A 25,758-nucleotide genomic window follows, 5' to 3' on the forward strand; every position below is an offset into this window, starting at 1 on the left:
CTCCAAACACCGATCCCCTGTTGGCAGAACGGGAATTGCGGCAATGAAGATGAATGGACCCCTTAAGAAATGCTTATGAAAGAAAAAAGAAATACATTTGTATATGACAAAAACTGGACATGATTTTTTTTTTATTAAATCTCTTGGATACATTGATTGAAGCAGAATAACACTGAGGTACTGGATCATGTAAGTAATTTTGCATGATCACTAAATAGAACATGTTCCAAAAGGAGTCATGGAATGGATGATTTCCAGGTGGGCTCAGTAAGGCTCAGTTTATGTTGGCTATGATCCAGTTGATGTACTCGGAGACGTCGGTGTATACACCAGGCTTATTTTCTTCAGCACAGCCAGATCCCCAACTTACAATGCCAAATAGATGCACCCTACCATCAACCTCACATACAAGGGGACCTCCTGAGTCACCCTATGGGGCACAATACAAAAGATAAGTGTGACAATATATTTTGGTCTTGACAGTTTTTCTTATTTTACCATTTGTTCATCAATAACATGTTTATCGTAATTATTAAGATTTTTTTGATACATCACAAACATTTTCTGTACACACTGACGTGCATTTATCCATTAGGGATGGAAGACCTTACTTAGAACTTACAATGACTAAACCCAAAGGTCCACAAAGATTTTAGAGTTAGGAGTAAACCAAATAATGTTGTGTCGTAGAAGGGTGTAGATTTATAGAAACATTATCTTGTGGATTGAGTGTGTGCCAGAACCCAGTAAATTACAGGGTAAAGATAAAGCAGGTTAGTAGTATAATTGTGTACAACAGGGAGTTTGGAAAGTCCCTCCGCAGTGACTGTGTGCTACAATAAGTGTATGACAGAGATGGGGCAGCAGCGCAGTACATAATTCAAATAGGGGAACCGCAGCAACTGCCTCCCCAAATGCTGCCAAACATCGCTGGATGGGACTCACTGGCAGTAGGTGTGGCTACTCTATTTGAATTGTGGGCTGTCACACACTTAGCATTCAGAGTCGGTCGATGTTCGCAAAACAGCACATGCGTAAGTTTTGCAATGCACGTGCGCAAACTAGCTGTTGCGATCGGAAATTTCTCTCTCCTTCAACTTGGCCAGGTCGTTAGTTTGAGTGACAGGATGAGGCGTTTGTGGGTGGTAACAGGGGAAGGTGCTTGTGAACGGGGGACTGGAGATCCGAACGCAGGCGTGCCTGACTATGCAAACAGCGTTTTATGGGAGTGCATATTAAGTAGTGTCATGGCACATGTGACATGGGAGGTTTTTACACTGACTTGATCGTAGTGCTTAAGAGAGGGTATGGTCAACCTACGACCAGCTCCGATGGTTCCGATGATCTCGATTAATCCTTATATGCCCGGAGATGACGTGTATTGCGAACGAGAAGGGGGCGTGTTTTTAGTCTTACGGCCGCATCCTCCCCTCGCTTGTCCAGCTAACGATCCCATCTTAACGACGCAACTTGCGAGCGCTTCATTTGCATATCCGGCCCCTTTTCCCTTACGACCGAGCGGCCGCAACGACCGACTCTGAATGAGGTCCACAGTCACTGTGAAGGGACTTTCCGAACTCCCTGTACATGGAAAAAACACACAACACAGATGTAAATTCGCACATTTTTGCTGGATTTGCTCCTAACTCTAAATTAGGTCCAATGAGTTAAAGTACACATATGCAGTAACTCACAAAAAGCAATCTGCAATAGAATTGATTCAAATGAGTGTGGTATAGAAGATCAACTGTGTCTAGGTCAGGTGCGTATCTATAATGGGTGCAGGGTGTGCGGGGAATACGGGCACCCTGCACCCATAATATTACTTCCCTCTCCGGAGTCCCACGTCAGTGCGGGGGTCCGGCGCTGTAAAACAAATGGAAAATGGCCGTGGCGGCCATTTTCCCGTTGTTTGCGCATGCGCAGCACAGGGAAAATGCCCGCCGCAGCCATTTTCCCGGTGACCTGTGCATACACTATAGACTCTGGGCACACTCTAGTGCCCAGAGTCTATAACTCTGGCGCTGGCCGCGCACAGCTCAGTGCGCTCCGCCGGGCGGAGAGGAGGGGGCCCATTTCGAAGACTGCACACGGGCCCCCTCCTCTCTAGAAACGCCCCTGGTCTAGGTAGACACTCAGTACAACAGATGGAAGACAGACAATACGTAGATAGGGACAAAAGGTCGACAGGTACAAATGGTCGATGCACATATGGTCGACAGGTACAAAAAGTCACAGTGAGTGATAGGCATGCAGTCTACCAGTTATCTCAGAGCAAACATACTGGACTCACTTTTTGTCTTATATTAGGGAATGGGATTGAAATACTGGCCGCTAGCAGCAGTTTAGCACTCTTATATCTACTGTATTTTGTTCCATTTTCTCCAGGTATATTTAATTGTATCCTTCATTTCTACTATAATTAAATTATTGTAGTTCATTAGATGGAATGGGATTGAAATACCGGCGGCTTTTTAGCCGTCGTTTCAAATCCCGACAGCAGATGCCCGACAGGATAAAGATCCCGACTGGAGCAGGTAAGGACCCTAACCCTCCCCTGTCCCCCCCCCAACACTAACCCTCCCTTAGTGGTACCTAACCCTAACCTCCGCCCGGGGGTGCCTAACCATAACCTCCTCTTACCGTTTTACTGCTCCCTAAACCTAACCGTCCCGAGGGGGGTGCATAACCCTAATCTCTCCCTGTGGGTGCCTGCCTAACCCTAACCCTCCACTCTAGGGGTGCCTAACCCTAATCTCCCCACCCAAACCTAACCCTGCCAGACTCCCTAATACTAACCCCCCCCCCGGCCGCGCGCTCGCGCAGCTAACGCTAAGGGCACCCCTGACTTAACTTCGTTCAGGCTGGCGTCCTCGGCGTTCCGGTGTCGGGTTTAAGATAAGCGTTGGTAAAATAATCCCGCCGATGTCGGGATTGAGACCAACACCCCTTATATTAGAACTACAGTATCCTATCCACTATTTAAGAATTGCTGGATAGGGATAGGGAGAAATAGTGACACAACCTTTACATTTTAAAAATCCGGAATGGAGATTTAGGATTGAAGTGAACAGTGAACTTTGTCTAAATGCTTCATAGATGAAATGACATTCAAAATTATTTTGTAGATTTGCACACCATAAATTAGAAAGCATACTCCCAGTTTTATTACTGACACAAGTTACCCTTTATACGTTTAGATATTTTGCCCACAATACAATAGATTCTAAGCTGGTCATCTTGGGTTGCAGAAACAGAAATTACATTAGTCTTTTACATAGGAGTTCACATGTGTGGTGTTCTTTGTGTGACCTTACCATTCTTTTACATACAGATAAGCCCAGCTACATACTTGCCTATAGCACAGCGAATCACGCCATCTGTGGCGCGAAATGGACTCCCGCAATCAGAGACGCGCATTTGCGCCTCCATAGCATTGAATGGGAGACGCACTCCCGCAATCAGAGACGCACACATTCGCGTCTCCATAGGATTGAATGGGGATGCACTCCCGCAATCGGGGACGCGCCATGTTACAAGTATCAATACTTTATATGGAAAATTTCCTAATGGATTTTAATATATTTCATAAAATTTAATGAGTTCAAATGAAAATGGGCATCACCCGCATTGGTACACTTGATGCCACGTGGTTCTGGGGCACAGTTACCAGACACTAACACTGAACTTAATGCAGTGTCTATGCTTACCTGGCACGCATCCACACCTCCCTCCATGAAGCCAGCGCACATCATACCCTTAAGAATTTTATTACCATGGGCAAGAGGAGACTGGCACTGTGCAACAGGGATGATGGGAATATGTGCTTCCTGCAGAAATAATGCATACTGATCGGATCCTGTAGGTACAAAATAGAGGTAAAAGTAACAAAATATGTGACACCTCCAAACACATTATTTTTAATTATTCTTTCTTTCCACCAGTTACTTCCTGAATTTCCATACCTTCATACTGATGACCCCAGCCAACCACTTCGCAGTTTTGTGCAGTTCCAGTGGTCTTGGTGATTTGTGGTAAACATACCGGCTGTACAAATTGTGAGAACTCGGCACAGGCTCCATTTACATTGTGCAATCTCACGAGAGCTGAAGAAGAAAACAATATAGTCAACAGAAACAGCTGGACTGTAAACTTCCCTCCTACCAACACCAACACAATTAGAGCTATATGGGGTAAGGCACCAAAAGCTATCTAAGTTTACTAAATATCCTCAATGTGAATATTATCTAATTTATCTTGGCATTGCTTCACATAGAATGTAACGCTCCCTCTGGCATTAATAGGCTATACCCCACAGTGACTGTAGTTGGAGTACTACAGCTCTGTGTGATTTGTCAGTGAGGAGAGGGGTGGACTGATACACCTCTGTGTGATTTGTCAGTGAGGAGAGGGGCGGAGTGGTACAGTTCTGTGTAATTTGTCAGTGAGGAGACGTGCGGAGTGGCACAGCTCTGTGTGATTTGTCAGTGAGGAGAGGGGAGGAGTGCTACAGCTCTGTGTGATATGTCAGTGAGGAGAGGGGAGGAGTGGCACAGCTCTGTGTGATTTGTCAGTGAGGAGAGGGTTGGAGTGGTACAGCTCTGTGTGATTTGTCACTGAGGAGAGGGGTGGACTGATACACCTCTGTGTGATTTGTCAGTGAGGAGACGTGCGGAGTGGCACAGCTCTGTGTGATTTGTCAGTGAGGAGAGGGGTGGAGTGCTACCGCTCTGTGTGATTTGTTAGTGAGGAGACGTGAGGAGTGGCACAGCTCTGTGTGATTTGTCAGTGAGGAGAGGGGAGGAGTGCTACAGCTCTGTGTGATTTGTCAGTGAGGAGAGGGGAGGAGTGGCACAGCTCTGTGTGATTTGTCAGTGAGGAGAGGGTTGGAGTGGTACAGCTCTGTGTGATTTGTCACTGAGGAGAGGGGTGGACTGATACACCTCTGTGTGATTTGTCAGTGAGGAGACATGCGGAGTGGCACAGCTCTGTGTGATTTGTCAGTGAGGAGAGGGGTGGAGTGCTACAGCTCTGTGTGATTTGTCAGTGAGGCGAGGGGTGGAGTGGTACAGCTCTGTGTGATTTGTCACTGAGGAGAGGGGTGGACTGATACACCTCTGTATGATTTATCAGTGAGGAGAGGGGTGGAGTGGTACAGCTCTGTGTGATTTGTCAGTGAGGAGAGGTATGGAGTGCTACAACTCTGTGTAATTTGTCAGTGAGGATAGGGGTGGAGTGCTACAGCTCTGTGTGATTTGTCAGTGAGGAGAGGGGTGAAGTGGTTAAAAAAAGAGCAATAGGAGAAATCAATGCTTCACTCCTGGTCCTGGTTTCTTCCTCTTGGCTCCTCGAGTTCTCCTAGCCTTCTCCAGTATTTGCGACGTGATGTCATTACATCACTATGCACATTACATCCATCCCATCGAGAAGAGTGTAGGAAGGCAGGGCTGCTTGCCCCGGGCTCTAAACAGCTCAGCCTCTGACTGCCGGCCCTTTTCTTTTAGGAGGGGTATTTTAACAATATAAACTCTTCCCCTTTCTGTTCCTGACTCCTCCTTCTTAGTCTATACTCTTACAATACAAATATAATTAAAATTAAAACAACATACATTTATGGTCAACATTATTGGCGCCCTTGAATTTTAAGTAGAACCTATACTTTAGCTTCAGAAATAAATGGACATGTACCAACTTTGTTATCATCAAAATATTTTAATATGGTTGCCCAAAGTTATGAACCAAAAAAAATTCCTTTTCAACTTGCATGTATTAATATCAGAGACTAAATAAAAAATCTGGACAGTATTAAAGGCACCCTTCCTTAATATCTGGCTGCACGCCCTTTGGCAACAATGAAACATTTCTTGTTGCCATCTATTAGCTATTTGCACCCATCTGCTGGAAGTTCCACCCACTCTTCCACTGCAACTTGTTGTAGCTTTTGAATGTTTGCAGGATTGTTTTCCCCAGTGGCAGATTTCAGCTCTCCCCAAAGATTTTCAATTGGAATGAGATCAGGACTCATTGCTGGCCAGTGTCACGGGTGATGGTGTTGGACTCATTAGGCTGGAACAACTAATGCAGTTTAAGTGCAAGTTCTTCAGACCAATGCTGGCAAGGTACAGGCAAGGACTATGCAATAAGGCTTCCGTAAACGTGGAGTTAATGAGACTTGTGCGGTACAGACAAGTATTAGACAGCAGGATTTTGGTACACAGGGGTCTATTCATGTAGCAGTGAAAAGCCCTTTATCAGGTATAAAAGGGCTTTTCATTGCTTCTCCTTATTCATAGAAGGGGTCACCGTGGAGAAACCTGAGATTTCTCCAGCGGTGCCCCTGGTTAGTGCAGCTATCGCTTCCCCATACCAGGGCCGTAACTAGTGGGGGGGGGGGGGGGGCTAAGGGGGCACGTGACTCGGGTGCCGGACTTGAGAGGGTGCTGGGGAGAGGCTGCCAGGAGGCTAGGTTGCTGCTCTTGTGGGTTTGAAGCCGCATCCCAGCCTTGAGAGGCACAGAGACACAGTCAGTCTAATGTGGTGCCAGTCGCAAGCCAATCAGTGCTCGCAGACCGGCAGCCAATTAGCAGAGTCTGCCGGTCCGTGAGCTCCAATTGGTTCGCGAGCGGCGTGACATTACAATGACGGCAGTACTGACAGTCCCCAGTGTGTGGCAGCCCTGTCCGGTGCCACCCCGAGCTCAACCACCACACGGCCCTGGCAGGTAAGAGAAGGGAGATGGGGCCTTACTGTGGCTTAATGTAAAAGAGGCCTTACTGTGGCATAATGTGTAAGGAGCCTTACTGTGGTATAATGTGTAAGCGGCCTTAATGTGGCATAATGTAGAGGGGGCTTTACTGTAGCATAATGTATATGGGGCATTACTGTGGCATAATGTAAAAGGGGCCTTACTGTGGCATAATGTGTAAGGGACATTACTGTGGCATAATGTATATGGGGCATGACTGTGGCATAAATGTATAACTGGCTTTACTGTGGCATAATGTATAAGGGGCATTACTGTGGCTTAATGTGTTGTAAGGGGCAAAACTCCACATCTGCTCCCTATGTGACTGGGGACATTATAATGAAAGCTAGCCGGTTGGAGAGCATACAGTATATAAGTGAATATACTGCTGCCTACGCTGCCCCTACCCCCGCCGACTTGGGCATATGCCGGGTGACTTCACACTGTTGCCCACATGGATGTCCCCCGCTGCCCCAAGGCTGGCCACTCTGCCTTTACCCAGTGCTAGATGTATAGATTAATGAAGTGACCGGGACTTTACACTGCTGCACGCCCAGTGCCCTCACTGCCTTCACGGCCGCCCAATCTGCCCCTACCCCCCGCCTCTATTATTAGTAAGTGATCTGGTGGCTCCGCCAGTGCCCCCCTCCCACAGCACCGATAGATGAACCGGCACATGTGCAGAAGAAGTGAAAAGAAAGTAAGAAGCGAAGAGTCATAGAAAAAAAGGAGAAGACGGGAAAGCTGCAATGGGATTTTACGGCATTGCCTCTCCAAACAGGTAAGTATATATGAATTGCTGCTTATCTATGCTATAGATCACATCGAACGGATGCGATCTATAGTGATAAGTAACAATTCACCATCGCACATATACATGAATAGACTCCATAGGTGGTTAATCCAAAAAACAAGGCAGGAGCAAGGCTTGAGAGGATAACAGGCCTGGTTTGGCAGCATGCAGGCTTCTACAGTAATCAAGCACTGGAAACTGGGCTGTCTGACATCAGCAGTAGGAAGGAGGAGCTTCCTCACTGTTGCCTGATTGTAATGGCTGTGGCTGACAGTGTGTTATGCCAGAGGCCTCGCTGCTTGAACCAGGCACTGCCAGGATAGAAAGCTGGCTGCCCGGACCTCACTAAACGTCTGGCCCCAGTGACTGCCACTTGTGACAGCCAGTTTAAAACAATCCATTTTTTCCCTTTTCAACCACACTTTTGTTTAAAGATTAGGGGGCCTATTCATTAAACATAAAAATTCAATGGAGATAATTAGCTTTAGAACTCTCATGGAGTTCTACCTAATTACTGGAGGAATTCATCATTCCACCTCTCTATAAGTATCTATTCCGAAAAGCTGTCATATTTGCGATGACAGCTTTTCGGGAAATAGATACTTTTCCCTGCCTACACTAACTTATCGCATCTGGAAACAGTGCTGCGCATGCGCTGTTACATCTGTAAAACCAGTGCATGCGCAGCACTGCCTACAGATGCGTTAAGTTTCGGATTTTATTGCTTCAGGCACCTGATATCCGGATATTCATAAAAATAAATACATTTATAAACCTCTAATATTAGGTAATATTCACCCTATGGAACCATAGATTGAATATTACCTAATATTAGAGGTGTAAACTTATTCATCAGCATAACTTTTAAATTAATCTCTAGTCCTTTGTGGGATTTGCTAATATTTCCAGTCATAAGAATTGCTGCAGATGAAAGACTTTTAATAAGTAAGATTGGATAATTGGCTCTACTAGCGCTGGGTATATTTTATTACTTCAAACAATACTTTGTACATTTTCATGTGTGTTTTGGGTCTTTATCGTGCTGGAGGACACATGATCTTTGACCTACACCTAGTTTTCTTAGACTGCTATAGTAATCCTCTGCTTTCATGATTTCTTCAGTACAGTGAAGGCCTCCAGTACCAAAGGCAGTAAAGCAGCCTCACAACATTATGAATCCCCTATGTTGAATAATTGTTATGCTGGTCTGCATTACCAAAGAGTTCTATTTAGGTTGTATCTGTCCACAGAACATTTGCGCAGAAGGATTGTGGTTTGTCTAGGTAAAAGATCAGACACTCCTTCTTATGTCTTTTTTCAAGCAGTGATGTCCTCCTTGGCCTTCGTCCATATTGCCCTTCTTAGTTTAGTGTATGGTGTATGGTGTATGATACGGGTTGAAACCATTACTCCAGATTTTTCCAGGTCAGCCTTCAGCTTTTTGGATATTTTTTTCACAGTTTGTACCAACCATTGAACACTTCTCTCATCGATTTTCTTCTTTCCCCAATGACAAGGGAGGTTCTTCACAGTTCCTTGAGTAACTAACTTCTTAATAACATTGCACACTGTTGAAATAGGGATGCCAAGATCTTTGGAGGTGGCTTTGTATCCTTTAGAGGTCTTGTGTTTTGTAACAATAGGACTTCTTATGTTCTCAGACAGATCTGTCTTCTCAATTGTAACAAAGTACAAGGGAATAAAAAGTAGCCTTTTTAAAGCTATCATTTATTGATTAATCCAAGTCATGTGAGCACTGACAATATATTAAAGGTGACTGATTTCTAATTAGATCTGATGTGAATTCTCAAAAATGTGCCAATAATTATTTCACAGCACATCGCCATACCCAGAGTTTGGGACTCAGGATCACCTTAGATTCAATTTCATACCAATGGAGGACTAACCCTGTTCATACCTCTTCAATAGATTTTTATGTAAGATGTATGTATGATTTGCGTCACCAACTGTCAGCTGTATCATAGTCATATGACGTTAAAAATAATACAACTCCCAGCTATAGGTAAAGATTGTCTAAGGGGTGGATATCCAAGAGTGGGCAGTTAAAGTAAGGAAGGGTTGTCCGAAGTGAACAATTCCTTTAAGATATTTTAGGACCATTCCCAATTCACCAGCAGTAATAAAAAGGCACATTGTGGCTGGGATGTAATAGGTTGTACATTTGTGACGACTTATAGGTTACCACAAATTGCTGAAATTTTCTGGTGATTTTGGTGTCCAAATCAGCAGATTTAATAGCCAGCAATTTGAAGGCTGATTTGCCAAGCTGGCGTCGATGTGCATAAAGTTATATTCCTGATCAGACATCAGACATGGGCCATTGCTTTAAATGAGAATGACATTCTCTATGCCTGTCTTTTATTTTGTGTCCAAGCCAGGATGTGGTGTTACTTGGACCAAAATGGATCTTCCCTGTGGAATTATGGACGTATTAAATGGGTAAAAGAGGGAAGTCTGGGAGAAGGTGTGGTACACAGTAGGTGTTAGTGTGTCCTGGATGCCAGGGCATGTTGGTACTTGTGGTCCCCCAAGTGCCAGAATGCCCTGTGTGCCATAAAAATTGAGCATGACAGGGTTTGCTGAGATCTCCAATGCTCAGTAAAAAAATTTTTTTTAACTGATATTAACCAATTTATTACCCCACACTCACCACAATCTGGGTCTGGGAAGAGCACTCGCATTATCAGCACCTGATTGGTTTCTCCTAGGGTGTGAACCTACATTTTTTTTAGGGGGTCCCCATGATCTTTGTCCCAATATTTCCACGACCAGCCCAGGCTGAAGTGTTATTGCTGGTTTTTCACCGGAAAGGGGATGCACACATTCTTTTTCGTCATTATTTATTTACAAATTATTTTTCTACACATGGCGCCAGACAAGAAAGCTGCATATGCATCTATCACGTCAACCAAACGCACCTATTTTATTTGGCGACTTTTTCTTTCATACTTCCGTTAAGTTGCAAACTCACTGGCTATTACTTCTAGGGACTTTAATGCTTAACATAAGAAAAACCGGGATGGCGACTTGTGGCCAGGCGTGTTTTATTCCCATGGGTATCTGACGGTTTTGAGGCCATTCACATTTTATTACATTCCCCCTGCATCTAAATTGCTCTTTACACATTATTGCGAGATTTTTGTATATTTACCAACATTTAACAAGTTTGGCTAATGTACAGTAATAGCAAATCAATAATAGAAAGAATAAACCTAGAACATGTCTCTTCCACTCTGTCTCCCCAAAGCAGTTTGATTTCTTTAATCTTACCTATATCATTCTGGAAAGTGTTCTCAGAATACTGTTCATGAATGATGTATTTCTGCACTTGGAAAATGACTGTGCGCTGGTCTGTTGTATTAAATAGGCTCTGTCCTAGCACCACCCTGATGTCATTGACTCTTGGTCTGTAAGAAAGAGTGCATGCCAATAGGAGCCAACATTTATTCAATATAAATATGACAAAGCAGATTACACTTAATGACTAGCAGCAGTTTAGCACTCTTAGATCTACTGTATATTGTTCCATTTTGTCCAGGTACATTTAATTGTAATCTACATTTCTACTATAACTAAATTATAGTAGTTCTTTAGACTTCATATCTCATTACCCTGCCTAGTTTACAGACTGTAGAGAGCAACATTCAAAGGTTTCCCTCGACTAGAAATGTTGAAGACACAAGAGCACTGACTGATTTGCAGTCATTGTACCTTTTCTACCAGCTCATATCTGCTGTGGCAACTGCTATCTTCTTGAGGGGGAGGGAGGGCAGTGCACGATGACAACGGGCAAAATACGACAGATATAGGGTATTTCCAGGCATATTGCAGCAAGATAGCAGAAAGCAGATTTGTAGCTCAGGTACAAATGTAATAAATATAAAGCATCTTACCGGCGGTCTAAGCAGTGAGCTGCAGTTAGAACCCAACAAGGCGAGATGAGAGACCCACCACAGAAGATGCTCCTGATATAGATGGCTGCCATATAAGGATGAGATGCAGGGAGTGCTACCAGGCCCCCAACAATACGTGATGTTATAGAAGGGCTTTTAAGGAACCTCTTTCCACAGTCCAAGGGTATCTCTCGTGTGACATCACTATGACCTTCTGAATTGCCAGGCATCTTAGGGGTGCTGACAGACAACTTAGGTCCCTGTGTTGAAGGCTGAGGTTTACTGGTTTGTGGACGTGGAGTACTGGCTGAGAAAACATAAAATGTTTTATAATTTCCATACAAGAGATACAATGGGCCACATGTAATAGGCTGAGAGTTGAGAAAATGTGAGTTTAGCAGTAATCTCTCACCTTGGTTGAGTTTTAACTTCAAAATGGGAAAATATCTGGATGAGAGTTTAAATCGTGAGAGTTTTTTAGTTTAAAAAAATGTGAGTTTGCAGGTTCTCAGACTCTATTACATTGGTAGAGTTTAGAAAGTGTGAGAGGTTACTGCTAAATTCTCACATTTTCTAAGCTCTCACCCTATTACATTTGGCCTAATATGTCATTATAATAATGGCAGCATTACAATCAAGGAAAACAGACCATGTCAACTTAAAAAAATGTATCATACACTGTAAATCAGGGCCGGCCAAAAGGTCGATTGTGATCTACCGGTAGCTCGCGGAACTTCCACCGGTAGATCGCGACCAACTTGCTGCAATAACTAGGAACGTTGGTCTCTGAAGCGATCAGAGACTAAAGAAGCCTCTGATCACTGCAGAGGCCAGCGTTCCCAGTGATGCAGTGCGCGAGTGTCGTCATGACGTCACCCGACATGTAAGGAGCCTGCGCACCTGCTGGATCTCGTTAGATCCAGTCAGTGGCAGGAACAGGCAGCATCTACGCTGGAGTGAAGCTGGAGCGCTGACCAGCGTGAAGACAGGTAAGTACTGCACAGGGGAGGTGGCACTCAGCATAAGGGGCATTACCGGGGGCACTGCATAAGGGGCATTACCGAGGGCACACCATAAGGAGCATTACTGGGGGCTCAGCATAGGGGGCATTACCAGGGGCACAGCATATGAGGCATTACCGGGGGCACTGTATAAGGGACACTACTGGGGGCACTGTATAAGGGGCACTACTGGGGGCATTGCATAAGGGGCACTAATACAGGGGCATTGCATAATGGGCTCTTATACAGGGGGCATTGCATAATGGGCTCTAATACAGGATGCATTGTATAATGGGCTCTAATACAGGAGGCATTGCATAACAGGCACAACTACAGGGGGAACTGCATAATGGGCACAACTACAGGGGGCACTACTACTGGGGGCATTGCATAAGGGGCACTACTAGAGAGGGCATTGCATAAGAGGCACTACTACAGTGGTCGTTGTAAAAGGGGCACTACTGTGTATCATATCATGAATAAGGGACACTACTATGTGGTGCAATGTGAATAAGATTGTGCTGCTGTGTGGAGTAATTTGAATTGGGGATAGTAATTGTGATTTCGGAAGGACAGACCTCTCGTCCTTTGCTGCGAGGTCACGCCCCTTTTTGCATACCACCCTTCCTTTTTCGAGCTCGACAGATCACAAAAGGTTTTTAGTTTTAAAAGTAGATCACCGAGTCCAAAAGTCTGGCCACCCCTGCTGTAAATCAACAAATCACTGCGGCACAGTGGTTAGCACTGCTGCCTCACAATGCTGGAGCCATGGTTTTAGCGAGCTTCAAAGAATTTCATCCCATTTAATTGACAATCAAATCTGCCAAACCCTATGTGTTCTTCTGTTAAGAAGTATAGTCTAGAGCAGGGGTCAGGGAACTTTTTTACCTTTTACCCTAAAATATATTTAGATATGCTGACGTTACCCCCTTGATTTTAAAGAAAGGAAATCATATAGTAGTGCCCCCATATAATGCCCCTGTAGTAGTGCCCCCATAGTTATGACCCTGTAGTAGTGCCCCCATATAATGCCCCTGTAGTAGTGCCCCCATATAATGCCCCTGTAGTCGTGCCCCCATAGTTATGCCCCTGTAGTAGTGCCCCCATATAATGCCCCTTTAGTAGTGCCCCCATATAGTGCCCATGTAGTAGTGCCCCCATATAATGCCCCTGTAGTAGTGCCCCCATATAATGCCCCTGTAGTAGTGCCCCCATATAATGCCCCTGAAGTGCCGCTTGTACAAAAAAAAGCAAAAAAACCCCACTTACCTTAATCCCCGCTCCTGCATCCGCCGCAGTCCTGTCCGCCCAGCTGCTCCTCGGAACTATGGGAGAAACGTCATGACCTCTCTCCCATAGTGTGCATGGAGAGAACCAGAAGCTGGAGTTCAGAAGAGAACTCCAGCCTCCGGCTAACGCCGCGCTGCAGGGAAGGAGCCGGGCGCCCGCTGGTAATAACATCTCAACGGGTGTCCGGCTTAGAGCCTCCCTGCGGCACAGCCGAGCATGCATATGAATCATTCTATATAATAGAATGATTCATATGCATGCCCGGCTGCCTGTCCATTACCCCCAGGAATTTCATTTTTACCCCATGTGGGGTAATTTACACCTGTTCCCTGACCACTGGTCTAGAGGATATCCAAAATAACACATATATAATTCGCCAATCCAAACTATACATGAAACCTTCTGTGTATAGAATTACACTCATTTAAAACAAAAACAAAAAATTTTTTAAAACCCCAAAAAATAAAATCACTTTGGCACAACTATGGGCCTGATTCTGTTTCGGACACAAATGGAAATGAGGACGGATCTCTCGCAGATATATGCATGCAGCGCATGAGCCATAAAAAGAAATTGCTGACTTTGTGCCGGACTAGGCATATTCACATGAATGAGGTTTGATCTGCCCATGGACGGTAATTGGGCAGCAACCATGCGATCTGTCTCGTGGGAGTATCATGGGAAATTTGCAGCATGTGGACGCAGATGGGATGCCTGTTTCTGACGGATAGTTTGCATATAGCAGGGGTTGGGTCCAAGTTCCGATACTAATGATGACGACTGCAGCTGCGGACATAAAAACAGTGGGTGGGATGGACACATGGATATTGCGCATAATCTTGTTTTAGCAGAAGGAAGGAAGTGCTGCCGCATACGTATGGGAAGGCGACTGCAGATGCTTCCGACATAGATTCAGGCCCAATATAGACAAAATTAGTACAGCACTATAATTACTTCATTATAGACATATAGTAAAATTAACCTTCCAATTACCTTAATACCATTACATTTATTAAACAAGCCACATAAAAGAGAAACAATAAAAAAAGTGAATAAGTGATTAAAAAGTAAAAACACTAATTCAAATCCAACCAAGTGCAAAAGAATATAAAAATTCAGTCCACTGCCACTGAGAGGTGTATACTTTAAAATGAAAGTCTAAAATCCATTTTTCCAAGTTACTTTTTTTGCAATAAACTAGTATAGTACCTCCTGCTATCCTTTCAGTGTAATGGTGCATACACACGGTCAGATTTTTCCTTCAGATCTGAATGATAACGATTTAAAAATCGTTCAGTCGTTCAAATCTGAAGGAAAATGTGACATATCTGACATGCCTGAACGATGGACGATGAACGATGCGCGTTCCCGTTTGTCAGATAACGATATCTGACATCTGATGTGTTTGCAGTCAGACTTGGATGATTCCATTCATTTTAATGCAGTCAAAAATCGTTCAATCGTTCAAACCGTTCAAAACTTTGGTAAAATCGTTCAATCGTCATCTGACAGATCTGACCGTGTGTATGCTGCATAACTCCAGGAAAAAAAAGATAATAAAACAAGGTGAGCAAAGAACAAGATGGATATCCTTTGAATGAAGTGGATTTTGTGCAAATCTGATAGTTATATAGTGCCAAAGTTATTTTATTGTTCTAAAATGTATAATCTGTGCTATCAACTACTGCACAACAGGAAGACTGAGGATAACCCCTTGATACTTTTGAATGATCAAACTCAACAACTTGTGAATCTTCCCTGTTTCTGTAGGTTTGGTTTTTATTTCCTTGGTACTGTAGCTTTGTACCTGGTGTACTGGTAATCTGTTGGCACAGTGGGATCAGACAATGTTCCCAGCTCACACTTTCTTCTTTCAGTATGAAACACCAGGGCTTTGGGTCTCCATCGGGGCTCCTACAGCAGACAGTAAATACTGAGGTTTTATGATGCAGATACATTTTTAATGAATCTAGAAGTACAGTAATACTAACAAATATAATGTGTACAACAATATTGACGGTACCAGAAGGCATTAGTTGTATTTAATAAAACATTATAACTTTAAAGGCTAATTCCAAACCAAATTTGAATTCAGTATTGTGTCCATAAATTAAACATAAATGCAGAATATTACATACCTGGGATTTGTGTTCCATCCCATCTGACTTTTGCCACATGCCGGAATTCTCTCCTCATCCATGCTGACAGTTTAGATGGACAGCACACATCATACATAATAAAGATTCACCTTCGCATAAGCTAGAAGGTCAGTATAGACCACTGTTCATATATATGGGAACTCTCCTCACTCCTGTAAAATTAGCTTTTTTGTTTGTACATGTATGGTATGTGTGTGCATGTATATTTAAATAAAATTGTACTGTAACGCTGTGTGTCTTGTCTTTTTTTTATATTTCTTTTTCAGCAGAACTATAGGTACCAGCGGGCCCGTAACACCCTGGATGCTGATACTTGTGGTTCTCAAAGTACCAGCATGTGGGGGAGGCTTGCTGGGACCTGTAGTTCTATTGCAAAAGACAATATTTACACTTCTTCTTTTACACCACATTTACACTATTAACCAGGCACCCATTGGCCAGGGGTATTGGGGATAGCCCCGGGCTATCAGCCCAGGCCTGGAGTGCCCTGGAGAGGGGGACCCCTTTTTGGGGGGGTCCCCAACTCCCCTGGGATGCCCGGCCTGGGCTGACTAGCGGTCAGGTGTAATGCTTTGGCCGGGGAACCTGGTGAAAGGGTTTCCCTGGCTGTGGCATTACCCCCCTCTGCTAGAAAGGGTCCGGTGCTGGCTATCGAAATTACAGGGGACCCCTACTCCTTTTGTCCCCTGTATTTCCACAATCAGGACCGGCTCAGAAAAGCCCTGTGCTGGTACTGTGCTGGTACTTAAAATACAGGGGACCCCTACACATTTTGTACCCTGTATTTTAAAAGCCAGCACAGGGTGTACAGAGCCCGGGGCTGGTTATGCTTCTGGTGAGAGGGTGCACGTCTTTTTTTTTTTTTTTTTTTTTAAGTATTTTCATATGTACCCACAGAAACAGGCACATATCTCATGGATATGTGCATGTTTCTGTGTTACTCTGACCTGCTCAGGATAAACTCGTTATCCTGAAGGTCTACTGTTTTTGCGATTTCTCAGGCAGTAATATGTGCAAGTGAAGCACTCACACTCTATTACATTGCCCCGAGTTCTATCTAGAGAATGGTATAACATCTGGATGCGAGATGCTTATTTGCAAGTAATAGTAAAGCCCGAAAAATGCGATATTTTACTATAGTCGCACCCTATTACATTTGCGAGTGATTAAAAAATGCGAGTTTAGAGTTAAACTTGCATTTTCAACAAATGTGCAACCTATTACATTTGGTCCTATATGTTCAAGAGTTCTATGACAGAAACATATTTATATAAATTACAGGGGAAATATTGCCAATTTCCTGATGGGATCTGCCCTGATGTGGGTTGTACATTGATATAATGTATATTATGAAAACACATAAAATTCCTTTATAACAGAAGATGCAATTAGAGTGTTGTATTAATTTTGCCTACATTGTATTGTTGTTGCACCAAAGTGATTTTATCGTTTTAACAGCCTGTACAACCAACTACTGCACAGCAAACTCTACATTCACCCCTGTTTCTACCTGTTAGGTTCTAAGGGGCCTATTTATCAATAATTATTTGTGGAATATCACCCGTATTCGGTGGGTACCCACAAATAATAAATATTGTATCCCTCAGATGTATGTACCCGGGGACTGCAACAGATATCAGAGATATTCACTGTTGTCTCCCATTTTCACTAACAAAAGCAGCCTCCATAGATTTCTATGGGGGCTGCTTTTTAGCTGAATTTACCAAGCTCCGGAATGAGATGCATTCTGATGCATTACCCCCTGAAGTTACCGTTAGCCCTTTGTAGCCTTTGAGATCCAAAGGATTCCTCCCCAGCACTCGCACATGCGTGGTCAGCAAACCGCACATGCGTAGTAGTGCGTTCTGCTCCCGGGCACCTGGCAAGTAGAGATTGTGGCAGCCGGTAACGTCCCAGAGGATCCTACACTCTGTGCAGCGACGCCAGCCATACTGTCCTTGTTACGGCTCTGACCCTAAATCTCATATAATTGTTAACTAATGGCACTGAAGGATCAGACAATGGGCCTGATTCAGAGATGGACGCAATGTTTCAGCAGTTGGCCGATGATTTTCATTCTGTGCAGTCGTCATTAAAATGTACCGTCTTCACTTGCAGTGAGGATGTCTACACAGAGTAATTGACAGCCATGGAGTGTTTTGGGGAGGTAACTGAGAGGTGGCAACAGAAATGCAGGCATATCACAAACATTTTCAGAGCATGTCTCAGGCTGCGGCTGCGATCCTGTATGCTGTTGAGAAGGCTCCAACGTCTTGCTTACAATGGACTGTTACAAGTCGCGGTCATGACTTGTTTCCTTCCAGCGATTTACCTCCTTCTGGTGGTGCTGTTCTACTTCCGTCGGTTGCTAGGCAATCTGGATGCCGCAGGATGTCATGTGTTATCCACAACACGGCATGATTGGCTCCCTCCCCAATTTGTGCAAGCTGGCCCTTTGCTCCCTCGCCGACTATAATGTTCTTTGTGGATCTCTCGGCTCTGCTGCATGGTCAGCACTCCTGTAGCTTTCCTTTGCATTATATCCAGCAATATCAGTTTCCCAGCTGCACCACCAGCTCTCAAGCTGCTACCGCCTTCGTTGCCGCTCCATCGGCTTCCCAGCCGCACCATCAACTCCCAAGCTGCTACCGGCTTTCTTGCCACTCCATCTGCTTCCCAGTCGCACCGTCAGCTCCTAAGCTGCTACTTGCTTCGTTGCCGCTCCATCGGCTTCCCAGCCGCACCATCAGCTACCAAGCTGCTACCACTTAGTTGCCGTTCCACCGGCTTCCCAGCTGCACCATCAGCTATCAAACTACCATCGGCTCCAAGCCGCACCATCGACTCTCAAGTTGCATCATTGGCTCTCAAAGCTGCATCTCACCACCGGCTCTCCAGCCATACTACCAGCTCAAGGCCGCATCTCACCACCGGTAAACCACCAACAGTAAACAAGCCACACTACTGTCTCTCACTACCGGCTCTCCAGCCACACTACCAGCTCAAAGCCGCATCTCACCACTGGCTCACAAGCCACACTAACTGCTCTCAAAGCCACATCTCACCACCGGCTCTCCAGCCACACTACCGACTCTCAAGGCCACGTATCGCCATCGGCTCACATGCCGCACTACCGGCTCTAAGCCGCATCTCACCACCAGCTCTCCAGTCACACTACAGTCTCTTGATTTTAATATGAAAAAACGTTTATTAAATAGACATTAAGAAATCCCTATATGGGACAATAGCCAGCGAAATCATGGTGAAAGATTAAAAATGATGAAAGAAAACTAAATTGGAAAATGTGTATTAAAATCAATTAAAATAAAGAGTGTCCCAGCTGTGTGTGTTTATTTATTGATTCATCATTGAATATATTTTAAATATTAATGCTGTGCTTAGAGTAACAAGAGTGCTTAGAGTCTGGATTACTTATTAAAATATGAATATAATGTAATAAGATCATATTATTAATAACAGAGATTATATATGACTGCATTACCTTTGAGAGTGAATGGATAAAGGGCCTGATTCAGACCCACTCGCGAGCGGCTGTCCGCTCGCAAGTGGGTCGATGTTCTGGACTGAGCATGCGCACGACGGAGGGAGCTCCGTCGTGCGCATGCGCCAGACGCGACGAGCGAAGGAAAGTCCTTCGCTCGTTGTGTCTGATCAAAGGGGGCGTGCTGTCGATGTTGATTGACAGCACGCCCCCTTTGGTAGGCGTGCCTCCCTGACGGGGGCGTTCCCACGGGAACGCCTCCCGTCAGAAGCCGGCCCACTGACATCACTAGTGATGTCAGTGGGAGTGATTTTGGCTCTGATAGAGCCAAAATCACTCCGGAGCTTGCGGTTGAAAACCTCAACCGCAGGCTCCGGCTCGCAGTTTCACGACCATCGCGGCCATCAAAATGCACGCTCGTATAGGCTGTGGGTGGTGACCCACAGCTATACGAGCGTCCAGGAGGACGCTCCATTTTCATGGAGGCCGGCCCTCATTCAGAGCGTGCGCTCTGCTCAGAGCGTACGGCTCTGAATGAGGGCCAATGTCCTAAATTTAATAATTGGACAAATCCATATATCATAAGGGAAATATTACCACCTTCACAGAATATCCGGGATAAATAATTGACAGTCTTCTCTACTGATATTTGATAAAATCACTCATATCTGACTCTCCCCCCTTTCGTGACTCTAAGCACAGCAATGATATTTGAAATATATTCAATGACGAATCAATAAATAAACACACAGCTGGGACACTCTTTATTTAATTGATTTTAATACGCATTTTCCAATTTATTTTTCTTTCATCATTTATAATCTTTCACCATTATTTTGCTGGCTATTGTCCCATATAGGGATTTTGTAATGTATATTTAATAAACGTTAAGTTTTTTCATATTAAAATCAATGTGTGCCTTCTAACTGGCATAACCTTTTGCCTCTTGTACTATTGTTTAACTATTACTCCTGTCAGTTGGCAGCACCCCCAAGATTAAATAATAATTCATATATTAACACTAATATGAGGTGTTTAAACCTTCTATTTCTTAATTTATGATATGTGTGCATAGCCACACTACCGTCTCTCAAAGCCACATCTCACCACCAGCTCTCCAGCCACACTACCGGCTCAAAGCCGCATCACACCCCTGGCTTATCAGCCACACTACCGGGTCTGAAAGCCGCATCACTGGCCTTCAAGCCGCTGCATCAACTCATCAAATTTTACTACCGGCTTTAGCCGGCACCATCGGCGTTCAAGCCGTACCATCGGCTCTCATAGCCACACCATCAGCTTCTTAGCCGTACTACTGACTTTTCTCCCAGTTTCCAGTATCTTACGCTATTTTCTGGTTTCTCTACTACTTTGAGTATTAAGTCCAGGTGCCACTTAAGTACCGGTGAACATCTCCCAGTTCTAAGGGAACAGCGGTGGCTGTTAGTGGCGGAAGACCTCGCTAGCCTGGGTTCTAGGGGTTTACACGGATCAGTCTAGGAATCCGTAACATTGACATCCTGAGAAGTCATAGGGTTACTCAGAAGTTCCATAATTGGCCGATGTGCATCCGATTCTTGTGTCTTTGTACGCAAGTGGCGGATCTGAGACAATGCAGGTGGGCATCTCAATACAAGTCTCGGCGGCTGCGACATTTGCATATTGTCGCACAGCCACTGCGTAGAAATTTGCAGCAGCGGTGCACATTGCATTTGTCTCTGAATCAGGCCCAATGTACAACTGTAAATGACGGGTAAACCACAGCTATGGAGGTATTTGTATTTCATTTATTTTATACTGAATATGTGAGTTTCACTTTTATTAATAACTATTCTCCCTTATGTCTTTGACACTTTATTATTTTATTATTATTAGTAATGTTACTTTAGCTTATCCTCTGCTGCAACCTAGCAAACGAAGGTACTACGGCCTGATTCACAGGTGGACGCAGTGTAGATTTCGGTCACACTTGCTGATGATTTCAGTCTATGCATGCGTCTGAGTTGCACTGCTTCATGTGCCTCAGTGGTTACCACTGGGGGACGCAGAACGAGACCATTTCATTGAGTGTTCCTGGGTGGTAACAAGGGGGTGGCTGGCTAGACGTGGGTGTGTCGCAGCCACCAACTGCGTCCTTTATCGCAGTTGCACTAGCACCATCGGCCATGCTCTGATGGACATTCTGTGCACCCATAGGGCTGCTCTAATGTCCGATGGCGGCGACCAATGTACATCCGATGGTGTGACTTATTACATAACGTGACGGATTTGATTCACAGCAAGTGGGCGAGTCTCATCGGCTGAGGCATTAGCATAAAGTCGCAGTCACGCTGCATAAAAAGACGCAGTTGCGGCTGCATTACCATTCACCTCTAAATCAGGCCCTCTGCCTCTGCAATAGCCTCTTATTGTCAGTTACCATTATGTGCTGGCTTTGAATCCTGCCTTTTTCACAAAGAAGAGTACAGAGTACATCAGTACAGTAGCAGAGCAGTAGTGCATCACTTTGCCCAGCTGAAGTGATATATTCCATGACTCTAATCTTACCTGCAGTATGAGTGATGGCCTATGCCATGTCTCTTCGCATTGTGGCCACTGTACAAGGAAGTTTCATGTCTTATGATATCAGAGTCCCAGTGTAAGCAGGGTACTCCTGTCACAGTGACACTTACGGTACCTCTGTATCTGGTACCATTTACCAAGTGGCAATTCTCACTTTCACCTTCAAAACAAAGATAAACATGTCATAACTATGAAGACCTAAAATGGGGTTGACAATTATATTTATTTTTATATTGCATGGAAATGTACAGTATATGTCACATTAGTACTTACTTATTTCACAGTGAGGTCCTATGTGCCCCTGTGTACACCCACACACCTTGCTGAGTTTGTGTTGAATGCAGTGTCCTCCATTGAGGCATGGATTGTCAGTGCAGTCTGTAAATTTAGAGCAGAGGTGATATCGCAGTAAATCTCAAAGCACCAATATTTTACATTTAGGGATAGATTTAATTAAATTTTGAAAAAGAGGTGTTACGCATACATCAAATCAGATTCTAGCTATCATTTTCTACAGAGTACTAGATAAATGATAGATAGATAGATAGATAGATAGATAGATAGATAGATAGATAGATAGATAGGAGGTGATTGGTTGCTATTGTAAACAACTCTACATTTCCTTTTTAGTAGCGCTCAGAGTTGTTTATCAACACGAAAAAAATGTACAAATGTTTTTGTGACTCAAACTTATTTCTGTGTATCTTTAACCTTTACTCTAGGTATGCACATGGATTTGTGCAGTGCTCGAATTCCGCCCGAAGCTTTAGGGATTTTGAAAATGAGTTTCATTTTAGATGCTTTTAGCACTATGTAGCAAAATATGTTGAACAAAGTTTGCTCACCTCTCTTATGTCTTCCATGTGTCCCTTCTGTTTCCTTTGTCTGTCACTCTCCTCATGTGCCCATATCTTCATCCCCGGGTAACCTTCTTACACCCCACATGCTCTCCTTTTTGTCTTATCACGTGTGTCTCTCTCCACTGGGGACACATCTCTGATCTGTCCTGGTAAGGAGCATTGGGTTTCGATGCCAGCCAGTGCAGAATGCAGCGGCACTGCAGTTTAAACTTGGCAGACGGCCTTTTGAATTTGGCGCTAGGAGCGAGCGGACTGCTAGCCAATGAGAAGCTGCCACCGCTGCTGTTTCTGTCCGGTCCGTGAGCCGCAATTGGCTAACAGCCGGTGCCAAATGCAAAGTCTACCTCTTCTTTTGACTCATCGCTGGTCGGCGAGCTGGGATCAGCTTGCGGCCAGTGCCAATTTTAAACTGCAGAGCAGCTGCATTCTATATTGGCCAGTTCCGAGAACCGGATGGGCCTTCCCAGCGCAGATCAGAACATCCTGTACTCTATCCCAGCGCCGGGACACTTCTCCACTTCAGCTAAAATGCAGTGGCTGTGGGAAGTGACGGTATGTATATCGCAGCATACCTCCCCACTTCGAACACTGGATTTGTGCCATACTTGTCGACTTTCTGGCTACCCCCTCCGAGAAAGTGGGTGGGCTGAAGGGCAAGATTACAGCATTATGAAGGGGGGGCAGGGCCACAATACTGCAGTTCAGAGCGAGTAGAGTCATTGGCCGCCCAGACTTCCCTCTTTCGCCGGGTAATTGACTAGGCAAGTATGATTTGTGAGTGAAGATTGCTCTTATTAAAGGGGATCAAATTTTGTTGCTTCCCATGGAAGCAGATAATGATTAAGGTGTCACTTTACGAATGCAAAATAGGATTTCATTACAGAGAGCATATTTAGGGGATCATTTCCATTAGTTAGGGTGTAATTTCCAATTTAGCAACTGTACACGGGGCCTGATTCAGAGCCGCATGCTGTTTGCGAGCACTCGCTCTTGCTCTGAATCAGGGAGGGGATTTATTATTTTTTTTCTCCTGCCCGCTCGCTAAGCAGTGGGTGCCCACCCACAGCTTGTGCGAGCGGGTTGGAGATGGTGGCGATTATCACGACCATCGGGCTTGCGAGGAGACCCTGTGGTAGGGTCTCAGCTCTCGCAAGCCTGAGTGGACTTCCTGCTCTAATAGAGCAGGAAGTCCACTACTGACATCACGAGTGATGTCAGTAGGGCCGCCCACAAACACCAGGCGTTCCTAAAGGAACGCCTGCGTTTCCCTATCCACCACCCTTCCCCGCCTACAAAACGGGGCGAGCTGTCAATCAACATCGACAGCCCCGGAGAGACTGAGCTTCAGTCGCTCGCTGGGGCTCGTGCATGCGCTCCCCGGAGGTGGCGCATGCGCAGGGGAAAACATCAATCCGCTGGCAAGCGCTTTGCGCTTGTGAGCGGGTCTGAATCAGCCCCACAGTCTTTTTGGACACCCAACTATTAGCTCCAATGGATTGAGTTTTGCATCCTCTAGATGTACTATATCAAGGGTTAAAGCGGGCCAGAACGGGGCAGAATTGTTTCCTGTCACCTGTATTGTTAGGCGGCTCCTTAAAAAATGTTTGCCTGCTGGAGTAACACAGTGGAAAGAGCTGGAGTTACAAAGCGGGCTGAGCTAGAGAGACACAAGGGTGATGGTACTGGAGAGACGCAGGAGGATGGAGCTGGAGAGACACAGGGTGATGTCGTGTTTCCAGGATGTTTGATCAGTCAGGATCACATTTTACCTTGCCCCAACACTTCTATTACTATGTATTATCTGGTTGGACCTATGTTGAATGATGATGACATTGTTATATTTCTAAGCAAAAAAGTGGCTTTTCCCCAGGAAGGCTCAATTTCTTCAGAGGTTCCCCAGTGCAGAGAAACCACCTTTTAGGTAATAAAAGACTCTCAAGAACAGGTGGAAAAAACATAGGTCACCCAACTGACAGAAACTTGTTTGATGTAACACCACAAAAAATAGTGACACTGATGGCATACTGTAGAAAACATTTTTCTTTTAAAGTGACCTAACATTGTAGCCTCAGCTGGTGGCAGGAGTATTTAAAAATCATCTGAAATGTATATCACCTATTATAGTCCCTAAAGCTTCTGGAGGCTGTCAGGTCCTCAAGTCATTCACTTTCAATCATCCTATACACGTATGTACGTGGTATTCATACCGAGCATATTGAGGCTCTACCTTGCTCAGTACCAATATAAGTATACAGCCAGAATTGTGCAGAAAAGTTTCCACATTGTTGTTTATTTGCCCTGGGCTCCATCAGCCCTAGGTGCGCAGTGACAAGGCACCATCTCAGAGCAGCTTCTCCAAACGTGTGTTTGTGTGTGTGTGAAGGGGGCGTCGCCAGGGGAGATGGTGGTGCAGAGTTTGTATATTCCCCCTGTGCTTGCGTGGGTTTCCTCCCACACTCCAAAATATACTAGTGGGTTAATTGGGTCCCTACAAAAATTTACCCTAGTATGTATGTGTGTGACCATGAGGTAGGGAATTTAGATTGTAAACTCTACTGGGGCAGGGACTGATGTGAATGGACAAATACTCTCTGTGAAGCGCTGCGGAATATGTGTGCGCTATATAAATATAAATAACTGGCAATAAATAAATAAGAAAATGAGTTCCACAACCTCCCTAGGACCACTTAAGCCTGCATTATATATAGGAAGGCATCTTTTGGACCATATAGGCTAAAAGAATTTAAACATTTAAATAAAAAATGTGACAGATTAAATAAAGACAATCCTGATTTATATATGACACAAATGAGTATTCGAGAAGCAGGTTTATGAAACAGTTGTAATTGATTAAGGGGGCAGTATAACAGTGATGGTAGGACAGTGAGGATACATTATTAATTTCGGGTGACAAGCAGATTTTTATTGCAGA

The 25,758-nt window shown here is 44.6% G+C and overlaps 1 protein-coding gene across 2 annotated transcripts in view; it reads right to left on the minus strand.

The window, feature by feature from the left end:
* Nucleotides 1–155: 155 nt before the first annotated feature.
* Nucleotides 156–25,758, minus strand: part of F12 (coagulation factor XII) — a 64,383-nt gene continuing 38,780 nt past the window's right edge. For both annotated transcript variants that reach the window (XM_088465460.1, XM_088465459.1), the window contains 8 exons: nt 22,240–22,344; nt 21,952–22,126; nt 15,551–15,657; nt 11,453–11,759; nt 10,830–10,966; nt 3,966–4,106; nt 3,711–3,859; nt 156–430 (listed from right to left, as the gene is read on the minus strand). In XM_088465460.1, the coding sequence (XP_088321586.1) occupies nt 275–430; nt 3,711–3,859; nt 3,966–4,106; nt 10,830–10,966; nt 11,453–11,759; nt 15,551–15,657; nt 21,952–22,126; nt 22,240–22,344 (1,277 nt within the window). In that variant the 3' untranslated portion in view covers nt 156–274. The remainder of the gene's footprint in view (nt 431–3,710; nt 3,860–3,965; nt 4,107–10,829; nt 10,967–11,452; nt 11,760–15,550; nt 15,658–21,951; nt 22,127–22,239; nt 22,345–25,758) is intronic.

This window comes from Taudactylus pleione, unplaced genomic scaffold (genome assembly GCF_031769625.1).
Source record: "Taudactylus pleione unplaced genomic scaffold, aTauple2 ptg001990l, whole genome shotgun sequence".
In the NCBI taxonomy this organism is placed as follows: Eukaryota; Metazoa; Chordata; class Amphibia; order Anura; family Myobatrachidae; genus Taudactylus; species Taudactylus pleione.